General features: G+C 38.9%; 1 protein-coding gene across 13 annotated transcripts in view; it reads right to left on the bottom strand.

Moving 5' to 3' along the window:
- The window catches only part of Dgki (diacylglycerol kinase iota), a 340,467-nt gene that overhangs the window by 57,150 nt on the left and 255,997 nt on the right, over positions 1 to 27,320 (bottom strand). For all 13 annotated transcript variants that reach the window (XM_048786882.1, XM_048786881.1, XM_048786888.1 and 10 more), the window contains 4 exons: positions 16,193 to 16,262; positions 13,999 to 14,039; positions 12,988 to 13,115; positions 10,479 to 10,601 (listed from right to left, as the gene is read on the bottom strand). In XM_048786882.1, coding sequence (XP_048642839.1) covers positions 10,479 to 10,601; positions 12,988 to 13,115; positions 13,999 to 14,039; positions 16,193 to 16,262 — 362 coding nt within the window. The remainder of the gene's footprint in view (positions 1 to 10,478; positions 10,602 to 12,987; positions 13,116 to 13,998; positions 14,040 to 16,192; positions 16,263 to 27,320) is intronic.

The following is a 27,320-nucleotide window of genomic DNA, read 5'->3' as shown; positions in this document are numbered from 1 at the left end:
GAGGTAGCATTCACCACCATCAGAGGGATTGGGAAGGGAAAAAGCAAGACTGAAGGAAAGAGCCAGAGATGGGCATCGGTATGGAGATAAGAAAACAGATTCCAGATTGCATAGAATAAAGGCTGTTTGGTGAGTTCTTCAATTGAGGTGAATTTTCACTAATTCTCTTTCTTCTCATTTTCTATTCTTTGAGAGTCCCATACATCTACACTGACGACCCTCTTGTGAGCTGAGCTTGAAATATGCTGTTTGTTTTTTTTTTCAATAAGCCCTTTTATTTAGGAAATGTTTGGCTTTCAAAAAATAAAATTGCTTCACCATTAACTAGTACACTCTGATTTCTTCTGAATACCCTTCAGCAGTGAGCTGAGAGGCCCTAAAATGCCCTTTGAGTTTGAAATGTTACTGCCACCTACTGTTAATTCCCAAGAACTCCAACAAAATGAGGAGAAAGAAATTTCTTTGAAATCTAGGGATGAGAAAGATGAGGAGAAATGGGGGAAAGCAGACAGTGGGCACAAGAAGAAATAGATAAAGATGAGTTGAAGAAACTAATACTTAACCGGCTTATTCCACATGAAAAGTGGACCATCGTATCAGGGGCTCGCATTTTGAAGATGAAATGAAGAATGGTTTTAGCACAGCCTTTGTAATAGATTTGCCATCCTTCTTTCTAAAAATGGAGTGAAGAAGTAGAAAAGACATATTCTTCTAAAATCCAACCAAAAGAGACATACACACAGTGATTCAGAAAAATTAGAAAACACTGAGCTTTATCTTAGTGATTTGGGGAACCCTGATCATAGGCTCCTATTGAGACATTTGAATTTTGTGAATATGCACTTCTTTTTTTTTTAAAGCTTATTTTGGGGCACGAAGCTCTGGATCATTTGAGTGTCACATTTAGGGCATGCATGTGAAGTATGGAAGAAAAGCCATCTCATATATCCAGGATCCAGGATAAGCAGTAGCTATGTTGGGGTACCCTGGTCAGTGAGAAAGGGCTTTCCTCGCAGTTGATTACTTTTTTATGAAATCCAAATAAGGCTCTGATCCCAGTTTTAGAAAATGGAAGAAAAAATAGGTGGAGTTACAAGCTGCTTTGGCACTTCTCCTGAAGATAACTGTAATATATCCTAGAAGTTTTCCTGTGGACATCTCTCTCCTCCCACCCAGCCACTTCTCAGGAGGGAGTGCTCATATTCATGACACTGGGGTGGGAAACAGGATCTAAAAGGGGCCTGTCTCCTCCCAGCCCTTTTATATTCAAGATCAGGGGAATTTCTCAGTAATGTATCACAAACAACCCGAAACAGTAAAGGAGCCCTGTGAGAAAATAAGAAAGTGGACATGAAAGCAAAGCGACATTGAGAGCAAGCAATGAAGTGTCTCCACAGATGGCCACACTGGGGATGATTCAGCTGACTCAGTGTCTGAGTATTAAGCACGGCCATGAGTTTCACTCCATTCTGAAGACCAGGGAGAGGTTCAGAGTCCATCACCCCACTTTCAAGGAATTCTAGGGAGGGAGCTATGGCGTGAGATTACCATCCAAGTGAGTCCTGGAGAAAACAGACTGCGTTTGTCATTGTCATGCATGGTGATCAGCAGAAGATCCAGCAAAGGTACAAGAGGGGAAAATGTGATATCCATCTCCCTGATTTCTAAATAAGTAGTTTTTCCATGGTGTAGATACATCTCACATCCTGTTCTCTCGAAGTTGTGGATATCAGAGGGGCCTCAAGAAGTTCTATACTCTATGTGGCCCTCCCGTATCACCATTTCTAGTGGCAACCCAGGCATCTCTCTCACATCGCTGACCCCACATCAGAAGGTACGAAGGTACCGAATGGTTACTGCACAACCCCACAGCAATAAGGGCTATTTCTGGAAGGATTTCAAAATGATCAAAATTAGACCCATTTAATCACATTATTCATCAAAGGCAGAAACACTGGGAAAATAAGAATTTTGGTATGAATTTGAGAAAGCAGCATTGGACTGACCTGTTGTTTTGGAGATGAGCGTGAGAAAGTAAGAAGGATGTCAGAGGCCGAGAGCAGAAATCACTGGATGCTGAGGAAATAGGACAAGTGGGACTGAGGGCAAAGGTCAGGACATAGAAGCCCATGAGGACCACCTGGCTCTCCTGGCACTTCCTCACCTGCATCTCTTCTCTGTGGAGGTGGGGAGGATGGAAAGAGGTCAGGGGAGAGTCAGTAACGAGCAGATTCCTCAGTGACATTAGGAAAAAGGGCAGGAGGAGGGCAGCCTTCGAAGGGTCCACCCTATGCACAGTGTTCAGAAGACAGGATTTATATGCAGAAATACTTCACCTCACAAGTAAATGTGCCCACATCACATGTGGAAGAAACTATGGTCCCTCTCTGATTGTAAGAATTAAAAATAAATCCTTAGCTCAGATCCTGATGGGCACTTCCCCCATTTTCTTCTGTTGCCCAAACCTGCTGTGGAAGCCCAGTGACTTGGGAAACATCTGAGGTACCTGCACCCCACAGAGTGGGGACCAGAGGAAGAGCAACCTGACAGTTGGCTTAATCTTGGAAATTTATTCCCTTCCAGCAAAGAGGGGGAAAAAATCACACTTCGTGTCCGCAGAGACTTTTCTGACAGTGAGGACATTTTCCCAGAATATTCTAGGAGATTATGATTAGTCTTGACTAAGTTTTAACCCCAGTCCTTAGAAGAAGTGAGCACTTGAGAAGATAAAATGCCATCATCTTGTAGATCTCCCCTGATATCCATGTCCAATCTGACAGTATGGATATCATCCATCTCAGCCTGTATCCTGACTCCATTTATCACACTGATGAAGGTCAATGTCAAGAGGTGACCACTGGGCTCTTAAGAAACAGCCAGTGATTGGATTAGGGAAAGAAGGACCAACCACAAAAATAAATGGCTAAGGGATGCTGCCACCAGCAGAGAGCTGCTCCCGGGGGACACAGGATAGGTGTGCACATGAGCCCCACTTCTAACACAGCCACTGCAAACAGCTGTTTCTACATTGGCTCTCTTGCTTCTGAGTGCAGGGGGAGAGAGTTGTCATTTTCCCAGATTTAGATGATGCTGAAGTGGCTTGTCACAAAAGGCTCTGTCACCTTCTTGCCAGCTTTTCTTAATGCCCTAAAGCAGAATGGTGTTATTGGAAAGAGAAAAATCCTTTGTTTTGCTTTTAAAGCAGATTCTGGATAATCCCTGAAAGTCCCTACCTCCTCTTCCCAGCCCACTTGGCATCCCAAGAAGGGCCAGCTTTTATGTACATGTTGACGCTGTACTTGCTGCTGCTCTGGCTTTGCTTTATCTCTTTTTGTTAGAAATTTCTAGGAAGTTCTAGGATTCTGTTCCCTGCAGGAATTTTTGGTAGTTTCTGGTTTCCCACGTACCGAGTGACCTCCCTCTCCTCTCAGAGAATATTTACAACCTCTTCAAGGACTAAATTACACTGACATAACCCAGAGCGTCCAAGGATGGCATGGGCTCCTTGATATGACCCTTCCTGTCCTCCCTATCTTACTGCTGAGCCTATCCGAAGTGCCTGTAACATCCTGTGCCCATCAGAGTTACCTCCTACTTTATCACCTGTGAAACACCAGCATCCCTCAGAGGTTCAAGTGGATCATTATTATTTTGACATATGATATCCCTGCATCAAATAAAATTATATTAAACTTTGAAATACAAAAATGCATTCCATAGCCTAGTATACATACTCAACATTTAACATGTTGTTTTGTTACAATTGCTATGTGGTTAGCACTGGTTTTATTGTAGCAATCCAAATAGACAACTAATTATTTTGGTTTGAGACAGTACACTTTTTCTAACATCCGACATTCATCCATTCATCCAAATAGACTTACTGAATACCTGCTATTCCATCTATAGTGTGATGTAGGGGGTGCAGGGTGCAATGCAGAGCTTGGAACTCATATGCTTTAAAGAAGGATCCAATCAATTTTCCCACACATCCCCAATATTCCTTAAGTATGAGGAGGTAAGACTGCCAACTTTTAAAACTGAAAAAGGGAGAGCCACTTAACAGTAATCATATCTCCTGGTGTTGTAATCATTGCCCAAACTTGGAACTCATAAAAATGGAAGACCAGGATTTCCTAGCATCACTTTAAAAAAATTCATGTTTACTATTAAAGCCCAGGGATCCTAGCAAGAATTATACTTTTCTTCCACTGTCAGTCAAAACAAGATATGGTGCATAGGACACTCAACTCTCTATTTCACTAACTGAACTTGGAAATGTGACTCCATTTCCCCTGAGTAGCTTAGGGCCTCCATAATGCATTACTCTTTGAGGAGCACTTATAAAAATAACAATGCAAAATATCTTATTAAATAATCTGCATACATATGGGAAGACTATTATTGTATGTTTGGCTAAACAGAGGGAGTACCAGCTTGAGGGAAGGCAAGGAGAAAATGAAGAGGAAAGGAAGATCGTGTTGGCTATCCTGTGTGTTTTTCCACCGAAATGATTTTCCAAGGCGAGCAAGATTTAGACCAGTCAAAGGTGAAGCAGGGATAGGACCCAGCTATCTTGGTGAAACACATGCCAGGAACTACCCTGTTCTGACAGCACTGATTTCATCTCTAAGACACATCCCAGCAAAACCTGCATCCCACTAAGAAGATTAATTTTCTCCCTCTTATCTGATTGTGATGCTCAAAGGATATTTCCACAGTCCAAGTCATCACCCAGTAATCTGTCTTCCTGTTGAGAACTCAGAGCTTTGACAGTAAGCAAAACCGCCCTTTTTATTAGGATCAGGTCATAACCCAATGTCCTCAGGAGAAATTGGGGAAAGAAAATTGTTGAGAGCCAGAGGGAGATGAGGCTATTTCTCCCATGCTCAGCCCAGAACATCTGAGTTTTTAGAAGTAGGGAGGATTCAAGGCTATCTTATTGATACAGTGATTCAGAATTGTAGAATGCACTAAAAAGTTCAGTTTTTCAGTTTGAAATAATATTAGGTGCTTTTGGTATCTCCAGATAATTTCTCACTTATATAGATTTCCTCAAGCACCTTCAGGTAGAGTGATGCTAAACTATCATTCACTGTTTTCAATGATCTGAGGGACATTTCCTGATAAGGGAAAGGAGATACTTATGTGTTTACATATAATGGTTGAGTAAAATATGCATTGGGTCCTTAAAAAGCCTATTTTTTCCCTTTGAGGTTATTTTAATGAATTCTTTAAATACTCATCCTTTTCATACAAAAAGTTTTAAAAGTGGATTGGAAGAAAACAAGTTCTACTTTATCTTGTTTCCAAAACACTCTTTGCAAATATCCATTTTAGCACTTGTCAGCAGAAACTACAATAATTGGTTTATAGACTAGTTCCCTTTGGATATAAGCTCTTCAAAAGGCAATAACTGCTTTTATTCAGGTTCATATCTTCAGCAACCCACAGACACTGGAGTTACCCAATACTGATTTATTCAATAAACAATTGACTGAAGAGTGCAACTGGTTTCTTAGAACTGAAACAAAATCATAAATGAAACCTCATACCTTATAGTTCTATCTTGGGTAACATTATCTCTTGTTTGAGAGACTGACTCTGCTAATCATAGCAATCCATCAGCCCTGCTCAGCCGATTAGGTCACAGATACCTGCCTAGACACACGTCTGGATCCAGCGTCTGCCCCGGGGTTCTTCACTGCACTATCTCCCTATTTTCTTAGTCCAGTGGCAAAATGCTCTATTTTTATTTGTATGACAATCCTTCATTTTATTCCTTCAGGCTTAGGACTTAGGGATATCAAGAAAAGTGTGCATCTTTCAGGCAATTTTGGAGTTTTTCATAAACCACAAAATGTAAAAACTGTAAAAAAGTTATTCTATTCAGAAACTGAAGCAGTATCTCCCAGCCTTTTACCTGCCCACCCTTAACCCCCTGACTTACAAGTGAGTCTGCCCTTTTCTCAAAGAGAATTTGGAAAGAATATATCGCGCTTTCATTCAGTGTCTGTTTTCTTATCTTATGGACCCTAAAGTCACAGAAGATGGTAAAGTTCTTCCTTAGACTCAAAGAGATTTTGTCTGCTAAAATTTAATTCCCTCCTCATTCATCATCTGTCAAAATGAAATACAGTCTTGTCACAAACAGTGGTGGTACGATTAATGATAAGAGAAAACATGCTTTCAAAATCATGTTATTTTAAATAGAACTTTCTTAGGCACTCAAAACATTTAAAAAAAAAAACTTAAAGACAAATTCATTGTGGTCCTAGCAGTAAAATATAAGTTAAGCACCTCCCGCCAATTCATTTCAAAATTGGTTCTTAAAGATTGCCCTTTGCTGTGCTCACAGGTTTGGAAGACCCCAGGTATTGTGCATCCTTCTTTGGACTTCCAGTCCCTCTTGAAGGACCTGTGCGTTAGCTGGTGAGTATGAGGCATCTTCCTTAAAAATAATAATGCTTTCAAGTATAAGCAACAGCAATGCCACCAGTTGCAGTAATAATAGAAATGTAATTCATCCTTAATTCCCTCTCACTCACCCTAAAGAAGGAGAGGAGATGATCTATCTAAGAATTCAAATATTAAAACCCTAAGAAGACCCAGAGGAGCCTGAGGGAATGGTCCATCAGCATGTGGATGGGTAAGGGCAGCTGGGTGGCCATGTGACACTGAGAAAGACTAGACTGGGAAAGGCAGCAAAGGTGACTGCCATGCAATTAAAAAAAAATAGTCTTAGAAATTTGTCTCCCTGTTTCCCTTTTCCAAGAATCAATTTTTAAAATTTTGATTTTTTGGTTAGTCATTTATTTCATTGACTTTCTACTCCTTGCCACTCATTTCTCTCTTTAAATCTTTCTCCCCTTGTGTTTCTTCATTCCTGACTCTAGGATTCTTCCATCAAATCGAAGGCTCTGCTTACTTGTTTGCAATAGTTTTTGACTTGATAAATAAATCTGGGGTCATGAGTCATTCTGGGAATGCCACTTCAGCCACGACCTGAAGATTCTGGTAAATAATTTGTTCAGTACTAAGAATTTAAAGTGTCCCATTTGATTTCTTCTTAGAGACTGGGTTGAAGATGTTAGAACTGAACTTCTCCTATCTCCAAGTTGACTAAGGCTTTAAGTCTGAAAGTAGCAGATGCCAATCGTGTTAAGAAAATTCTTCAGGCTAAATATATGTAAACATTGTTAAATATACTCCTGCTGGGAAGGTAAACTTTGCAATATTAAATACATTTGAAACTTCATATATACTGTGCAACACAGAAGGGCATACGCAGCAGGCTGCTGGCTGCATTGTTTAAAATAATAAAATATTAGATGTAAATACAAAAATGGAGAAACAGATTATGGCATATTTGTGCTTTAAAATTCTACATGGAATAAAATAATTTACAACCTACATATCAACATGAATGAACTTCAAAAATATGATGCTGAATAAAATAGCAAGTTCCAAAATATATACATTGTGTGACACAGGTGATGAAAAATTTTTTAAATGTAATACAAAAATAGCCATGAAAATTATGTATTTTTATACTCTTCTACATTGTCTGTGGATTAATAGAAGGACAATGCAAATATAGCAATGATGAATCAGGGTGGTCAGTGCATGAGTGCCTTTATATAATAACTTTATGCTTATATTGGTGCATATTTGATACACTTTAATGCTTTTTATTTTTATTCATTTTATTATTTTTTGTGGTGCTGGGGATTGAACCCAGGGCCTATGCATGTGAGGCATGCACTCTACCAACTGAGCTATGGCCCAGCCCTGTTTAATGCTTTTTAAATAGAAGTCTTAAACCATGAATTTTCATATCAAAACAACAAAGAATTTTTTTTCTTGCTTCAAAATTCCTTTTCAGTTATATTTACTTTATGGTAAGTTTGCAGTTAAATATTTAATGTGCGAACAATATACTGCTATTATTGTAGGATTTTTTCCTCTATAAATGGTAAAAGGAAATGGAAACCAAAGTAAATCTTTCTGAGGCAGTGAGACTCGCAGCTGGGCAAGCTGCCCTTGCATGGTCCCTTTGGGAAGGCAGTATACTAGTGGAAAAGCATGATGTCATTTGAGCCAAACTGACCTCATTCAAATTGCACTTGCTCTTGGGTGACTAAATTAAATATTTTACCCTCTATGAGCCTCAATTTACTCATATGTTAGGCAAGGGCTAAATTTAAAAGTCGTTGAAAGAATTAAAGATAATTTCATTATGGTGAAAAGCCAGCAGGAGGTATTCCATAACAGTAGCTATTATAACATGAGGTATCTCCTTAGCTCTACTTATCTGTCTATATCAGAGATGATCTCCAAACAGACAAAAAGAGGTTCCTCCTATGGAAGTAAGGGACATACTAATAACAAAGCAAAGTTAAGAGTCAGTGCACATGTGCTGGTAAAGTACTTAGTTTAGTTTTGACCTCTTTTTTTTAGAACAAGTAAATTCAAACAACCATTTATGTGTGTATAGATCTTCAGTGAGTCTGAGATGGAGATGGAGCCCAAGATGATGGCCTGTTTGTTCTGCTGAGTGTGTGGAGACTGCATGTGAATGCTTCACTGTGACTCCTGAAAATCAACAGCTATCAATTAAAGATACACAAAAATTTAAGAGAAATCCCCAAAGGGATAATATTGGGTCCTCCATATGCAGGGATCCATGGATTCAACCCACTGAGGATAAAAATACTTGAAAATATATGTGACTAAATATGTACAGTCTTTTTTATTTTTCTTGTCAGGATTTCTCAAACAATACAGTGTAACAACAATTTATATAGCATCTATATTGTATTAGGTATTATAAGAAATTTAGAGGTGAGCTATATGCAAACACTGCACCATTTCACATAAGGAACTAGACCATCCACAGATTTGGGTAACTGTGGTAGGTCCTGGAACCCATCCCAAGTGACACGAAGGGCCAATTGTATAACCTAAATTTAAAAAATCAACATTGATTTAGACAGGGTGTTTTAAAAACTTGGGCTACCATGTACAGTGGAACATTTGTTTATGATTTGGGGGAAAAACATTTACTACTTTAGAAGTAATTCCTTCATATATCCATGTACATCAATATGTCCTATATAGAAAAATCAGGGCATAGAAAACTAGATTGAGATCATTTTCCATTTTTTTTGGAAACTGTACACTAAAACATTCAGCTGTTTTGTATGGGCTTGATTTCTATTTCTGCAGCTAATTAAACTCTAATTTTCCAATAAGCCTGCCCACAGATAGACGACCACTTTTTTTAAAAGCTATTCATGGGTGGCTGACAAGCCCTGCTTCTCAAGCCCTAATTCTGTATAAAAACAAAGTGGAGAAACACCCTGAATTGTAAGCAATCAAAATGCCATCGGAACCAACAACATGTTTAATTAAAAAAGAAAATCTATACTAATTCATTATTTTCCCTTTACTCCCCTTCACATAAGAAAATAGGAGGTAATACCAAGGAGTAATTAAAATGAAGTCTCTTTCTGCCCTCCGGGTGTCTGAGTAGAACCTTTGCCAATAAAATAATTAGCTTCAGATTTCTCATTTTTCTCTCCTTTGTCATGCTGAAATTGCTTCCGTGTCCTCTTTTAGAAACACTGTCTTCCCCTTTCAGTTAACCCTGAGCTCCTAAGAATCTTAGCCATCTTGTTTTTCTGTCAAAAGGTGAGATTGGGTGTGACAAGGCCATTGTCACTATTTGATTAGCACCCCAAGAGGACTGGAAACCAGCCTACTTTCCTGAATTGCAGTGAACTTGATGGGGCCATTGGCCTGAAACTAAACAGTGGGTGCAAGAGGGTGTGTCTGCACTTGCACTTAGGGATAGGAGAAGGGAGGGTTCACTGAGAATCAGGTGCCAACACCCTTGCAAAGCTCAAACCTGCATCCTTCTTTCCACCCAAGATCAGGTCTGAGAAGAAAGGACACCTGCTATTCTGATCTCTGAACAAATACTGTATTCGTTCGCCCACAGAGACTGCAACCACACACAGGCAGCACCTCACTTCAGGCAAAAGAGCTACTTGACAATAATATGCAGAGCAAACATGCAGAGGCTCATCTGTTGACACAAGGTCACACAGATGAAAAACTATGGGTCACCTCCCAACTATTTATTCACGATTACTCTCATGCATGTCTCCATGATGTGGTAAGCAAGAACATTCGATAAACACTGGATGCCAGTAAAGAAAACACTGGTGGAAATCGAAATATTGAGAGATCCGCATGCAGTCTCAAGGTAGCTCATGAGCAAGACAAATGGAAGTTCCTTCAGGAGCTTGAGGTCGACAAAAGTGAGCAAGGAAATAAAATGTCAAGCCACAGTGACACAGACATGAGACAGCTTGAGCACCACTGAAAAGGGAGTCCGTGCTAGTAGTAAATGTCACAGGGTACAAATCTCCCAATAATCACAGTGGCACCAAGGAAGATGGCCAGAGACTCACTGTAGCACACGGGAGTGGCTGAAATCTTTCATATCTGAGTCCTCGTAATGGGGAGTTATCATCCCCAGCCCACTATCACTCAGCATGCGTTTCCGCAGGGCAGGATTCCACCAGTCTGACAGCCTGGGAGAAAGAAAGGCACCAGACAGTTAAGCACTAAAAATCAGCAAGTGATTAACTCCGTCCTATCTCAGGAAGGCCCTTTTCTCCACACTGGAGAAGTGAAATCCACCTTGACTGAGAGTTTGTTTCACATTTCCATATTTCATTGACACTTTGTTACACGAACTAATTGGAGGATTTCACCTTTTTCACAGATAAACTGAACGTCAAGATGAGATGATTTTGCTGGGCCCGGGCGGCACACGCCTGTAATCCCAGCAGCTTGGGAGGCCGAGGCAGGAGGATCATAAGTTCAAAACCAGCCTCAGCAACTTAGTGAGGCCCTGAGTGACACAGCAAGACCCTGTCTCTAAATAAAATATTTAAAAAGGGGCTGGGGATGTGGCTCAGTGGTTGAGCATCCTTGGGTTCAATTTCTGGAAACAAAAAATAAAATAAAAAATAAAAAAGGTTAGGTGATTTTTACATGTGATGGGAGTCAGAAGCAATAGAGAGCCTGGCACAGAAATGCAGGTTAGAAAGTTACAAAGCCCATCCTCCTTCATTGTTCTTGGATCCTAGTTTATTTCTTGAGAACTGATAAGAAGTAAGAAAGGGGTGAGTTAGAGTTCTAGTGGATTTTCCAGCTACTTATATTTGGAGCTAAGAGGTGTAACTAAGGGAAAACCAGTATTTGGCCAGTATTTGACATGGAGAGAGTGAGAGGTCAATGCCGAGGGCAGCCTTGGCAAGGTAGCCTCACTCCTCATCAGATCACAGGTGAGCACTTGACTTTCGGGGCAGGAGGGCCCCAGATGCCAGCACCTGCCACTGTTGCATTGGGATGTAGCATCACACCTGCTTTCCCACAGCTGACAGGTTGGAGGTAGAGCCATAACACACAAAGGTAGCCTTTGGGACATCTGGGGTTACATTAGGCCATCCTCGTGCCTGTGACCTTCCCCTCAGGCCAGCACAGTTCTGGTGGCACTGACTTTCTACATGCAACTCTGGATGGTTCCACGCTGCCACATCAACCCGCTCCTGATCCCCACACACTCAGCATGTACCGTGGATATCGGCTGGCTCTGGCAGAGTAGCACACAATAAAAAATAGCAGCAATGGACCAAAATTGAAACGGAAAGCAAATTAAGTGAAGGGGGCCAACGGAGAAAGTTAACTCCGATGAACATGCCTGTTATATACTGTGAGCATGTGCACAGGCTGGTCTGCTCCCCAGGACTGTCCTCATTTCAACTCTTCAGCCCCCGTATATCAGAAAGCCCCCTCCTCTGCTTTTATTTTATTTTAATTTTTTTTTAGTTGTCGATGGACCTTTATTTTATTTCTTTATACATGGTGCTGAGAATCAAACCCAGTGCCTCACACATGCTAGGCAAGTCTGCTACCACTGAGCCACAACCCCAGCACCCCTCTGCTTAACTTTTGCACTGTTGTTTCTCAAGTCTTACACTAATATCTGTTACACAAAACAGCTTCAAATAAATATTTTTGAATTGTTAAAAAATTTTGAAATCGCCTAGAAACGTTAACACTATTTTGATAATGCAATGTGATAAATGCCTGGGCTCTGGCATCAGAGCTGACTGAACCCCAGGTTTTCCGTGAGGTATTAAGCAAGTCACATAACCCACTAAACCTCAATTTTCTTATGTATGGATTTAAGATAATAAAAACTAAGTTGCATCATTATAAAATGATGATTGTGATTTTTAACAACATAATATTTAATCAATGTCAATCAAAGGGCCAAAAACTATTCTAAATGTTTTATCTCCATCAATTTGTTTACTCTTCAAACAACTTCTCTGAGTAGAAATAATTTTTATTACATTTCACAGATAAGAAAACAAGCACAGAGCACTTCCAATGATTAATTCACTAGAATACAGGAGGGGTGTACTGCACAGTGTGTGGCTCTTAGTGAGAGACTGACATGTCACAGTCCTTGTTATATAATCTATGTATCTCAGCCTGGAAACAGTGGAGAAGAAGAGAATCACTGTCACATCACCTCTGTCAACTTTTTGTTTGGATAACAGGCAAAATAAATGGGCATAGATGCACAGATGCAAGTACCTGTCGCTTCTAGGTCTGGTAGGATGTGTTGGTGTAATGGTTAAAAAAGGCTCAGACATGACACAAATCTAGTTGGGAATGTGCGTTCTATACAGCTACTCATAAGTCAGACTAACCACACATCAAGCTACGCCTCACTTGATAAAAAACAAAAACAAAACAAAACAAAGCAAAAACACACACCAGAAAATCTGCACCTCAGAATAGTTTGCTGGATTACAATGTCAACTTCAAAAGCAAGCCAGACCCAGAGGTCACCCTGAGGCCAGCCTGATGCTGGTGCCAATCAAGGAGAAGCTCACTCACCCTGAGGCCTGCTCTACCACCAGATCAGGCATGCCGGGAGGTGTCCCCGCCTGCTGTGACACCACCATATCTGGGTCGAGAATAAAAATCTCATCTTGGGAAATCTCCATCACGAAGTGCAAATGTTCCTAAGGAAGAAAAATGAACCTGTCAGATGACTGACAAAATGCTCACATCCATCAGCTAAACAATAACAGAACGCAGCATCCTTGGTCCTGAGGAAGAATGCAACTCCGCACACCAAGCAATCACAGTGTTTTGTCTGAAGCCTAAGCAATTGATGTTTTCCCCTGAAGCAGGCAGTGGGCAATGGGGAGAGATGAATCCCCTTGGTTCAGGATTCCCAGTTGACCAGGATCTTGTGAAGTATAACCAGAATTGGTCTTGCCTCTTCTTCCCAAATACTAACAAAGAACTGACAGCACACATGCCTCTTGGTCCAGCGTCAGTACCTGACAGCTTGGACTTCCTCTCCCAGGATGAAGTCATAGTGAAGTGGCGTGGCTGGCCACTGGTTTCAACCTGGGTTCAATACCATTTGCACATCGTTTTTTTTCCTGCAGAATTCAGACAGTAGGAGGACTTGTTAAGCTTGAACAGAATTTTTTTTTTTTCCTCATTATGGAACTCTGGGGATTGATTAACTAAAACTATGTAGCCTGCATATACAATTAGGGTCTCAAACTAGTTCATCAGAAATGAGTTTAAAAGACAAATTTTGGGTTTGCAGGAGTAAAAGCACTGTGTGAAGGAAAATTTGGTATGCAGGCTGGTGATATCTATAAGCCACGTTACTCTCTATGACCATTTGCAAGGTCAAGCCTATCATTCACTCCGAAAATCATAAAATACATGAAGACAAAAGGGCCCCTGGGCTTCCACTACAAATACAACTCCAAAGTTTACAAATGTTTCAATGCTTTTGTTGGAAAAACTTATGGGACTAGCTATAAATACAGTATACAGACTTAGGAGTTTTTCAATTTTGTCAACAGGGTGAAGGAAACTTACCTGAGATCTGTCTATTCGATAAAAGCGGTCAGCAGAAGTTGCTAGGAGAAAAAGAAAAAAAGCACATAGTATTCAGGTTCATCTGTGATTTGTCACCAAATTTACAGCCTTATCTTTTTCCACGGTGCCAATCAAAACTTTTGAATTTCGGTCATGCTAGATGCTTGGTCACTCCCTAAATCTATTAAGAAAAACTCAGCACTTAGCCACTGCTGTTCCAATGCTTAGGGATTCCTTCCCCATCACATCTGCCATCTAACTCTTCCTTGTCTTTTAAGGAACAACTCAAATGTTTCTACTTCTAGGATACTTTCCTCTATTCACTCCACTACCCTGGAAAGAATTTATTGCTACTACCTCTATGCACATTTATATTTTATTTAAACTTGTTATACAGATGAATTTCACATATAACTATGAGAATAAGATACGTAGCTAGCTTCTTTAAAGGTTTCTGTTTCATTTGTTCTTTTATGTCTTTAGAATTTTTATAAGACCTTAAACAGAGCTTTATTACATAAAGAAAGCCAGAAAAACAAACAAACAAACAAACAAAAAACAACCCCAGACTTCCTAAGGAAGGGCTTGAATGAAGATGCAGCCAGGAAACACAGCTGACCTTAAAGCCATCACATAACTTTCAAACTGCGTCCTTAGAGGCCTATCTGAAGGAAACAAACAGACAAAGTAGATAGAGATATGGATATGGTATAGATGGCGATATAGATCATTCTCTAAGAGGTATTAAGGTGCATCTGTGGTTTAAGGAAAAAAAAACACAAAAGTACATATTTTGAGTGCCTAGAAATTATTTTGAATATTCCTAATATTAAAAGAAAATTATGTTTCTCCTCCCTTAAATCCAAGAATTCACATATTACAGATGTTTTACAAAAAAGAAAAAAGAAAGAAAGAAAAAATAGAGAAAAACTCAAAAGCACAAATTATCATTTAAAAATCACAAACTTTTAAGAGTAGCTTTTCTCCAAATAAAACTAAGTTTTATTTGGTTTTCTTAGTTAAGAACTAAGATAATCAAGGTCATTGCTCTTTAAAATGTAAGACTAGAGTAAAATCTGTCTCTAAAATGACTTACTCTACTTTGTTCTTACCCATGATTTCAGGCATGATTTTAACAATTAGTTAACCATTAAAAGGTTTTCAATGAAACTCTTTATAGAGTAAAGAAATATCTAGATTAAAACCATTATCAAAACCATTATCCACCAAGACTATACATAGAACATAACATTTTTATAATAACATAAGTACTTTCATAATTTTCTTCAAATTGAGATGTTCCTCTGTTAATTCAGGAGCAACAAATGATTGTGCTTCTCACTGCTGTGGAATAAAAAGGAGTTGGAGGGAGTCCGTGGAGGCAGCTGATGAGCATTAGTGAAAATCTGCATCCCGATTACATACATGAGCCCACCTTCCTAGCCATTGTAATTCACACACATTGTCACTCTTACCTATACCTATGTCCTCTCAGATAAATAAGAGAGGTCTACAGTGAAAACCATGTCTCCATATAGACACCAGAGAGACTGGGTGGTAGAAATGTTGGGTAGTATATAAATAACAATGTGTACAGTTAAGAATGTATTTCAGTACAAATGACTGGATAAAAAGATGGGATTAGGATGTATCTATAAAAGTGAGAAAATCTTGAGATGGAAAATGGACTCATTAAACAATCCCCAACATGCATGCAATCTGTCATGCTCACTACAGCAGATGTGAGTGCAACTGAAATTTTGTATCCTTGTTACAAAAATGTATACATTAAAATAAAATGATTGTTTCATAAAAATATCATGGAAGCTCCGTGACATGCAAATAATATAGAAATCAGTTCCCATCTTGTGCATGTAGAATCTACCCACTGGCCTGAATCAATTTAAGGGAGGCCCTCAGCAGTTATAGCCAAAGTGGAGTGATAAAAGAAAAACGTTAGCTTGAGCAATGTGATACTGAGTTCCACCAGCTGTTAACCAAACATTTGGAGGAAGTAACTTAGGCAGAGGTGCTGTGGCATCAGCAAGCCACCTCATTTGAGATGCAAATACCAATTGTGGTCCCAGAAAAGCTTTTGGAATGATCTTTGGAAAACTAGTCCTTCTATCAATCCACGCCCTGCCCTGCTGGCTCCAACCCCCTCCAGTCCCTGGTGAAGAAAAGCCACACTCACCATCTAGGAAGCACCACCGAGGGGACAGCCTCTGAGCCGAGAGTGCCCTGGGGAAGGAGGTTTCATGGTCCTGGAAAGAGATACACATGCCCGTGGCCCCAAGTGAATTCCCCAAGGGGCTTCCTCCCCTAACAATTTTGCCACATCACCCTCTTCTAGAAGTACCCACCCTTTCCTGAACAAAGGAATGGTGAGAAGATCAAAGTAGGTTCTACCAGAAACAGAAACAGAAACATGACTTTGCTTTGAGATTATTATTTGTTTTTTTTACATGGAGCTTCTTAGAACAACTCCCACATAAAACTTGCAGAGATACTCGATTGTTACCCTACATATTCATGAACTAACTTGAGACACTGACTGGCTTCTGGTCTTTTCTTTCCTTTTGTGAAGCTGAGGAGCTCCACATAGGTTTAACATGGGCATATCGTAGAAGAAAACTGAACTGTATCCACTGTTCAGATGGGACTTAGAAATATGTAGGAAGCTCAAGAAGCCTTGGAACTCACAGAGTATCTATTACAAAGAAAAATCAAGCTCCTATGTCAAGGTCATCACTAACCTCATCAGTATCTTGGGATGAGCCTCCTTCTTTCTTTCAAATTTTATTTCTATAACATTACTAATATCTACTTCTTAAACTCATCTTTGGTTTGCAATGGTTCTCCCTCTAAAAACTCAATGACCCTCAACTTGATAATTTTCTAAACCTCTCCTTTCTTGCTCCATCAAACTCCTGAAGCATGTGTTTAGTGTCTCCCACCTCTGACTTCCAGTTGCCCACTTTGACTATGATCTCTAGAAGTCCAGCTTTCAGAAATCTTCCAAGAGAGCGAAAAGACCAGCTTTCTGCCCTGAGTTAACACTACTCTCAATCTTAAAACTTCCTTGGAATCTCCAAAGCTTTTACTTCTTATGAGTAACTAAGAATAAACTAGCAGAACAGACTAGTGAACTGGCAGATTGAAAATTGAAAGGATTATGTCCTTATGGTGACAAACTTTCAAACATTAAACATTTCCTACTAACAGAAGGTCACAAATGATACCTGATGGATAAAAGTGCTTTTGGGTTCACAGGACATGATTTGGAGCCTTCTAGCTCTGGTTCATAGTGAAACTGAAATCACTGAGGGACAAGAGATAACTGTGAGAAGCCAGGTCTCTGTGGGGAAGACACCTGGGACTTGACCCCTAATGACCCCCATTAGGGGTTTGAGATATTCAAATACGGGGAACATCCCTGGAGGATAGCTATGCTACCAGCAATGTCAACTTGACAGAGGAAGCATAGGTGTGCTTGACCTTGTGTGTACAGAGGAGACAGGAGAAGCAAACAGGAATAGCATGGAGAACAGACTACGTTGACTCCTAGGGGTTAGTCATTACTCCTGCTGCCTCACTTGATCCTCAGGCAAAGCCTAGAACTAAATCAATGGTTCTCAAAGTGTGCACCATGGATCAGTAGCATCACCTAGGAACTTGTTAGAAATACAGATTCCCAGGACTCACCCCAGGTCTACAGAAACTCTGGGGTGGAATCCAGTGATCTGTTGTAGCAAACCTTTCAGATGAGTCTGATATTTGCTAAAAAACCATGGAACTAAAGCTATCAGGACTAAAAGGAGAAGACACCTGGGACTTGACTAAAAGAGGTTCATACCAGAAATTCTGAGTATACAGTTTTTAAATATTAATGATTCTGTGAATTAATTAATTAATTGATAGAGGAATAAATGGCCTCATTCAGAACTGATACCAAAATTTATATTATAGATACAGAATTAAGATAGCTCTGGAAACAAATAGAGCTTCTTTTTTGCACTGGCTTTGTCAATCTGATGGTTGAGCTAAATGAAATCTTGACATGTACTCAATACTTATGTTTATGAAAATTATATTTAACATTCTGAGAATTATATTTTGACAAATGTGATATCTCACTTTAATGGAACTTACATTTCTCAATGCATTTTTACAAAATGTGTAAAGCTACTGACATCTCAGTTTTGTGAGAAATGTAATTATAGACAAAAAAAATGAAATCGATTTGAAATGTTTAGTGGCAACTATGAAAGCTAATAAATAAAGATATTAAACAGCCATTGTAATTCAATGGACACCAAGGACACTTTCTGAATTTTGATATTAAATATCAGAGAACACCATAAAAACATACCTGAATTTCTACAAGTAAAAATCAACTGAAATACTATACAAATATTTGATCTATCATTTTAAAAATGTAAAGAAACATAATGTTATCACCAGGACATTCATATTAGAGAAAATTTGATACTCTTCCCTCTAATTAGCAAAACACATATTGATAAACTACCTCAGCCACATGACTAGTTTATCACACTTTTAAAGAAATGTTGATGTAGGAAAGACAGTGGAATGAATGTGACATAAGTTTTCTATGTACATGTATGAATCACCACAGTGAGTCTCCACATCATGTACAACCAAAAGACTGGGATCCTAATTAGAATAAGATATACTCCGTGTTTGTATAAATATGTCAAAATATACTCTACTGTCATGTATAACTAAAAACAACAAATTTTTTAAAAAGAAGAAGAAGCATGGATATAAATATATGCCTTTTCATGTGTAGGTGTCTGTATGTCCGAAGAGTTTTATGCACATGCCTGACTGTGTTTATTTTGCTTATTTTTGTTCACTGGTTTATTCTATATAATTGCAGACCAACTTTTTCTTTAATCATTCAAATGTTCCCTTGGGCTTTTATCATGAATATCAGTGACTGCTACACTGTGCATGAACATTTTTTAATATTGCACAGACCTAGTCTATGCTCTGAAAATGGATTTTTCTGTAGTTGTCCTCTAATAGTAGCATAATTCTTGACATTCAACTGCTTAGCAATAAAAGGTGGTCAACTTCCACCTCCAACTAGAGTGCTGTTTAATAGTTGGTCAAAGGATGTGATCAGCTCAACAAATTAGAATTATGCTCTTTTCTCCATTTCCTTTAGTTTCAAATTGGTAGAAGGTTTTAAAAATCATCAAAATGAAGATTAACTGAAGATAAAATACAATGCAACGTACAGAATGTAGGGAGCATTTCATGCAAACTGAGAATATGGAGACAGAATCATTCAAAATCTCATACAGTATTTACTCTGCAATTTGACACAGCATTTGATATCACTCAATGACCTTCAGAAGGTTTTGTCTAAAGGGATTTTACCACTTTGCTTGATGAAAACACATCAGTGCCATACAGATCTTCCAAATATTTCAATGGCTTTTTGAACAGGTTCAACAATTCTTGAACCCTGAAATTTTATATTAAATTTGGTTGACTATGTGCACATGCATTTTTCTGGAGAGAGACAACCTGCTTCTATAGGTCATCAAAGTGATCTGACATTCCCAAAAGGTTAAAAAGCTAGTAATTTAAACAATCCAAAATTTGGGTCAAAAGAAATTCAACAAAATAAGAGGATTCGAATCAGTAAATTGCCTTGACAATATCTAAAGACTCAAAAGCATAGGAATCTCTGCTTCAAAAATTCTTGGTGACTGAAATACCAAACAGCAGCTCTCTGAGTTTGTGGGTACTCTTGATAGTGGGCAAGTCGGATAATTATAAAAGACACAATGGACATTTTGCTTATTTCTATCCATGGTCTATCCCAAACATTTGTTCTCAGTGTCTTGAGTTCTAGCTCTACTCATTTTTTAATAGACATTTTGAGCTTTGTATAGTCTTAATAACTGAAATAAATAATATTATTAATTAAAATCACAGAAATCTTGATTTCAAATGTTAATTTTACTAAAGGGAAAGGATAATTTCTTGCTGAACTGAAGATTAAACTGCAATTTTGGAGGTTGGTAAGGAAGCTCAAATAGACCTAACTTTTCTAAAATGCTACCTAAAAGGGGTTTGCATCCTCATTCTCCTTCTTTGAAGCTCTTTCCACCTTTTATGTTAAAAAAAAAAATTGAGCTTGTGAGAGGATGGCTGTAACATAATGAGGTCCTATATTAAAAGTCACTTGAAATCTGAAGAAAATATAATTAATATCTGGGTAGATTTATAATGTGATTAAACTAATTTTTTCATATAGAAGAAGCTACACAAAAGCAGCAAAATCTCAACAGAATTCTGCCCTTGTACCTAATCCATACACATATATGCAGATAAATAGACCCTGGGACACTGAAAGCAGAGATTTTCCTGAAATAAGTGTAGAAATGGTATTTCCATGTAGCAGATAGACAAAATGTAAGACATACCTACAATATATACCAATGATATATAAAATTTAAAAAAGGCAAGGAAATCTAACTACCTTAGCCCACATGGGTGCTGGGACTTCATCTGAAAGACCTAAGGGAGAAGAGGAGGTAAAAGGCAAGCTTGGGCCAGATCTGGTGTGGCTCTGTGGTGGCTGTGGTTATTGGATTTCTTTTGATTTGAAAAACTGGGTAAAATTTACCTACAGTGAAGAAGTCTGCTTTGGAAAACTAAAATTTTTGTAGGATAAGATCATCGTCATAAGAGGCAAAAATTGGCATGACAAAAACAAATGTACCTATCTTGGGATATTTAAATATCACATGGAAGACAGACCTCTGAGGGGGGAAGAAGAATAAGCCATGACATTGTAAATGATCCAGTCTGGCTAAACAGCAAGGACAGAGGTGGTGGAAATCAGATTGATCTCCAGGAGCACCAGATTTGAGGGTCACAACTATCCTAGTCCTACCAGGTAGCAGCTCTGAGGATCTACGGAGGTTTCTTATCTAATCTGTCCCTGGACCATCTCATCCGTAAAATAGCTATAACAGTATCTATTGTACAGGATTCTATTGGGGAATAAATGAACCAAAATGAACAATGTTTACTTTATTTGCTGTTTCTTACCAATACGCTGACACAGATATTCTAGACAAGTAATTCTGGGGCAGCTGACACACAAAGATGCTACCTAACACAACTGTGACCCTTGGTCACATGAGGAGCTTATGAGACACACACCATATTCCGGAGCACCTCATTTAGTTGGTGCTACCCCAGCACAACACGGTTTTATCCATACCACATTTGCACTCAGATTCTGGGTTTCAGAGAAAAGACTAAAAAAAAAAAAATAGGACAAATTTGTATGAGTGGACACAAAAAAAGAATGACATGCAACAAAAGCTGAAATTACGCCATTTGTTGGTTTGGTACTTGTAGAATTCGTCCTAATCAGCAATCCAGTGGTTCTTTACATAATATTAGAAACTATATAATTGTCTTAAATACAGGGTATTGTCTTCAAGGCTGAATATCTTTTATCACCAACAGCAACATTTTACAGAGCACTTTATTTTACTGGCCTCTCTCTTCCCTATTCCATAGTATCTGGGCTTACTTGATATTTGCTTACTTTCCTCAAAATTAACTTTTCCTGTGCTGATCTGGGTTGTCAGTTGTCTCAAATCTGTAATTACTACTTCAGCAAAACAATCATGATCAATATTTTCAATGTACATTTATTAGAGTCAATGAAGTATGGGTGGGATTTGTCAAGTCTGAGAGATGAGAAATTTCCAGACCCATCTCAAGCAAAAGCAGGAAGAAAGCAAAAGCTAGAATGATCCTGATGGCTGCAAAGACCTTCCTTCCTCTCTAGTAGACAAGGACATTCCACAGTTCCAGCCTCCACCAACAATTAAACAAATCTTCCTAATTCCTTACTAGACAATTTTACTCCTGGTGATGGTTTCCACTCCCTCAAATTCTCCAGTCAGGTTGCCTTTCTACCCCCATGCACTCTGCTGTTTGAGAATCCCACAGAAATATGGTGATCAAGGTCACTGTCTGGCACAGGGAGGATGAAAAATTTAGACTATATTAATGTAGAGAAAGTTGTGATTATAGATTTTAGATAAGTACACTACATGTGCTATGGTTATGACTCTAAACACCATACAAAAATGGCCAATCTTAATAGCTTTTTTAGTGTGTTATTTGGCTGTAATTTCTGTTACAACTTTATCTTCATATTTATACCTTGTGTGGTCCTGGCATTAAGGAATCCTGGAATTAGGGTTATCTTTCAGCCTCTGCAAGAGGCTAATTGAGCAGTAGCTCAATGTGGACCATGAATCATATTTGAACAGGAAACAGGAAGTGAGAAACAAAATGGTCCTCACGGTAGGGTGTTGCTTTCTAGGGCAGGCTTTAATTTTATGAGATTGCTGTCTTGGACCTGGTAATGTCTCATCACTAAACAAAAACACAAATGAACGGTCAGAAATATGCTGAATTTGTGAATTCTACACATTAAAATAAATGTACAGTGGCCTATTTTCTGGTAAAGCCAAAAATATAATCTTAAAAATATGCACCTTTCCAAAGTATCTGACTATAGATACTTAAGAGATGTGATTGTGTGAATGCACCTACTCTGCAGAAGACGTTCACATAATTATGTGAGCTGTGCCTCTAACCATTACATCTATAGCTTTCAGTAATTTAGAGCCTCTAGCCTCCTCAGTCCTCTCAAGTGCACAATCAAATCAATGATTCATCAAAGAGATAAAATACTTGACTTGCTCATTTTTTGATCTGTTATTTTTCTTCGTATAAATGATGTGATTTAGAGGAATGCAACTGACATTGCTCTATAATGTAGGCTGAATGACATAACCTTAGAGGTGCCATGCTCCTTTCTATTTTAAACATAATAATCTAAAATGACATGCTCTTTAAGTGCATGATATTAACAAAAACTGCTTATTTCAAAATTCTTTGATATGTGAATTTTCTCACTTGATATATGTTAATAGAAAATCTCTCCTGCTAGAAATATGGCCATGTGCACAAAAGCAAACCTAATATTTCTCATATATATGTATATATGTGTGTGTGTGTGTGTGTGTGTGTGTGTGTGTGTGTATATATATATATATATATATATATATATATATATTCTCATATAAATGTGTGAAATATATACATACATATTCATACATGATTTCTAAAATCCAACTGGCATGAATCATATATATATGTGTGTGTGTGTGTGTGTGTGTGTGTGTGTATAAAATCAATAAAGGAATTATTTATTTAAATTACTCTTTGGCATGCATATGTCAAACTTATCCTTAATTTACATTCACTTAATTGTAGCTGATGCACACATCATTTAATGGAGGCACAGAAGTCCCATTACACACTCCAGTGGGTTATGCATTTAAGCCATAATCACCTAGCATTTCACTACAGTGTCAATGTGAATGAAATTCTTTTTCTTTCATAAAATTTAGGAAAGATGTAAACAGAGGCAAAACAAAAGTCCTATGGTTTGGGATTCTCTGCTTCATTTAATAGTATCCAGATAATAATAGCCTTACTTCTAAAATTCTCTCTTTCTTACCCATCAGAATTTCTCATCTGGGTGCTCTGACATCTCTAACACCTAGCAAATCCATCCATGTTTTTTTCTTCTGCTTACAAATATGTGTTTATGTGTCTCTGTCCAACTACAGTCCTAACAGAATTGCTACTGCTATTTTTATATATCAAGGCTCTTTCACCTCAAATCTACACTAGCACCCACAACTCTTATAGCACCAGAATACAGAAATGAAGTGGCCATTCTTAGAGCCAACTCTGGGAGATGAAGAACTAGGGATGGTGATAGACAGAACATGGAAAAAGGAAGTATTCTGACACTTTAAAGAGTTCCTTTGGGTGAGAAGGTCCTAATGATAGCTGTGTGTGTGTGTGTGTGTGTGTGAGAGAGAGAGAGAGAGAGAGAGAGAGAGAGAGAGAGAGAGAGAGAATTAACAGTACTGCCTCCACTCCCAACAGTCAACAGTCAGGGCCTTAGGCTATTCACACATTAAATCCTCATCTGACCCATTTCTGACAGCTTCAATCCATCCCAAAGGAAAACATTCTCTAAAGTCCCTACCTGCCCCTGCCTTTCTCTTCAATAAGATAAATTAATTCCCAGAAGACTCCCTCAAATTTGTCTTAACTTATTTATTGAAGAGCTTCTCCTTCATCAAAAAAGAAAGATTAAACAAACAAAAGAATAAAGGAGGAAGAGATTTTGGAGTAAAGAGAGAGAGGGATAAAGTCTGACAACATCAAGAGAAAAGGAACAAGTAAAACACTTGTGGAAAAACACTGTTTGCCTGGAACTAGAGGGAGCTTTCATACAACAGAGACCTACCCTCCAGAAGAGCAGGTACATGGGGGAAGAAGCGGTCAGAGGATGAGCAAATGGATACCGACTCAAACCTGACCACGAGGTTTATCTCTTGGAAGCAAAAGACCTCTACACTGCTTTAAAGGACGAAAGGACTTTTCAAAAATGTCCTATTTTAAAATATTTCAAACCTCTGGTGTTATTTTGAAGTAAATAATTCTTAGAGAAAAGAATCACCTTGATAGATCCATTTTGGTATCTACTATTGATTCCCATGGTATTCACTAAAACCTCATGCTATTAACTCATAATATTCAATGCTACACAAAGCAGTGTCCTGGGAAATAGGAAAACTGAGTGTCTCTCCCACCTGAAAAAGAAAAAAGAAAAAAAAAACCACACAACACAATTGCTCACAAAAATCTCTTTATTCTACTCTGCCATCTATCCCTACCTTACTAATAGTTGCCTCTTTCTGCCTTCCCTCCCTACTTGTACTCCTCCTGGTCCTTTTTCTTTCTTCCCTTCCTCACCCAGGACTTCCTCCTTGCAAGCGGATCCCACTTCTGTACTAAGCAGCACCAGATGCCTCAGCGTTTCTGCAGCCCCATACCACTGACATTCCGGGCTGGGCTGCACACTCTAAGATATTCAGTGTCACCCTTGGCCTCTGCTCAATGGATTCTGAGAAGAGTATCCAAGTATTCCCTAGGGGAGCAAACCCCTCCCCTGGTATAGAACCACCGTGGGAACAGCAGAAGCTGTCTCTATTCTCTAGGAACTTTACGACTTGGGTAAGAAGATACACGATTTCTAGGGATAATACACCAACTTTATGAAAAGGTGGTAAAGTGCAATTCTCTTTACAAATTCCAGGTGTTTTGTTTTGCTTTGCTTTTGGCCAACAAGAATACCCTGAATCTGCCCACAGTGTTTTTCTGGATAACATATGAGTTTCAGGCCACAGAGATGCCATTACGATGGAGGGATCTTTGTCTTCTGACCTTAGAGATGGTGCAGCAGGAATTTTCAGCAGGCTATAAATATCCAACACATTCTTGCATAACCCATAACACCTTGTTAGGTTAATGCAAGGTGTCATTTTTTAAGCCTCCGTGCTTTGCTGGCAATTCACTATGAATTTGGAAAAGGAAGAAACCAAAGCAGCGAAATGTCAAGTGGGTCAGGGCTGCCACAGGGCTCACTAATAGGGTGTTCTGGGCACATGAACATTTCTAAATGCTGTTTTTTTTCTCTTGCATTTTTTTCTTGTCTTAGAAAACAGCTTAAAATCCCAGCTGCAAATTAGTGAGCTGACAGGGTTTCTCAAGTTTTTAAACTTACTGGTGTTTATTCATTCTCTTCACAGCTAATTTTCCAAGCGTATTTAATGCCATCTCAGACATAACAAAGTTCATTAAAAAGTATTTAAGCATTTCAGTGTCTATGTTTCTTAAAGCTTTTTCTCCTACGTCACCCCCAACCCCCATGGAGACAGTCTAAAGTTTCTGATAGTATCAGCTTCTTCAATAAGAAACAAAAGACCTTTCTTTTGGTGCTGGGGATTGAATCCAGGGATGCCTAACCCTGAGCAACAACCCCAGTCCTGTTTACTTTTCTTTTTGAGACCAATCTCAGATAAGTTGCTGAGGCTGATCTCAAACTTGCAATCCTCCTGCCTCAGCCTCCTGGGCTGCTGGGATTACAAGAGTATGCTAATGTGCCTGGCTAGAAACAAAAGATTTAATATTAAATTTCCTGCCAGTGGTTCTGCCACAGTCTACATAAAAATTAATTAATGGCAATTGCATCTCATGTATTTTATCTGTACCTTTAGGAAAAAAAATACAGAAATCAATCCTCATCATCTCAGACTCATGAAAGCATTTGGCCTTGTCCACCAATCCTTGCTCTTCCAGGTATCACACTGTGGGCTAACTCTTGGTCTCTAGGTCTCCTGTTGGCTGCCTCCGTCTCCATGGCTCTTCTTGACTGATGCTCTTCCAAACTGATGCACATACTGACATGACTTTGGGCTCTGTCTGCTCTTTATCAGACACTTCCCGGGTAACCCCCAGCCCTGTAGTCCTAACTACCGCCCATTTGCTGATGACAACCACATTTCTATCTGGGAGCCTAGATCATTAAACAGATTTTAACATTTATATATCAAACGTCCTACTCACCAAACCTCTTGGACCTCACAGGCCTATCATAATGAGAGTGGCTGAAAACAGAAGTCTTTATTCACCATCCCTCTACCTCATTCCTGCCCTCAGAATCTCAGGCAAATGTGAACATTCATCTCCAGCAGCTTCTGGCTTCCACCTTCTCTACCAGGAAATTCCTCACCTCCCTTACCTGGGCTCTGGCCACATTAATCCAACATCATCTCTCTACTGGTTAAGCTTCCTGTTTCAGGAGCAGACCCTGGACTTGCCCATCTTTTGACATCACTTCATACCCAAAGCCTCCTGCTTCCTATAGTTCTGCTCCCTACTTTCATGACTGTAAGGAGAACTGTGGGGGAGGTGGCACCCTGATACTCATCCTTGATCATGACTTAGTTGTCCTTTCTGCTGAGTATAGAATACCTCGAGATGAGACATTGATAATAGCAGCTTTCACACCAGTGCTGGACGTGAATGAAGGTCAACAGATAGCATAGTCAGACTCTGACCAAGTCAGGAAAATATAATTAATCTTACTACATGTTTTCATTACCAAACAATAAATAAAACAACTATTCTTATCATATATTTAGAATTTTATCCATCTCTTGATCTCTACAGAGATGGCATAAAGATGGTAAAAACATCATGATTAAAAAAAACTCATGATCAAAACTGTCACACCAAAAGACAGCATTCTTATAAGGCAAGATAGTAAATAAATATATGAGTTTCATAAAACTAGTTAGGAAAAACTACCTTTTGATAAAATT

This window comes from Marmota marmota, unplaced genomic scaffold, assembly GCF_001458135.2.
Source record: "Marmota marmota marmota unplaced genomic scaffold, marMar, whole genome shotgun sequence".
Lineage (NCBI taxonomy): Eukaryota > Metazoa > Chordata > Mammalia > Rodentia > Sciuridae > Marmota > Marmota marmota.
The sequence above is the reverse complement of the archived record's forward strand: the minus strand, read 5'-3'. Positions and strand labels throughout refer to the sequence as shown.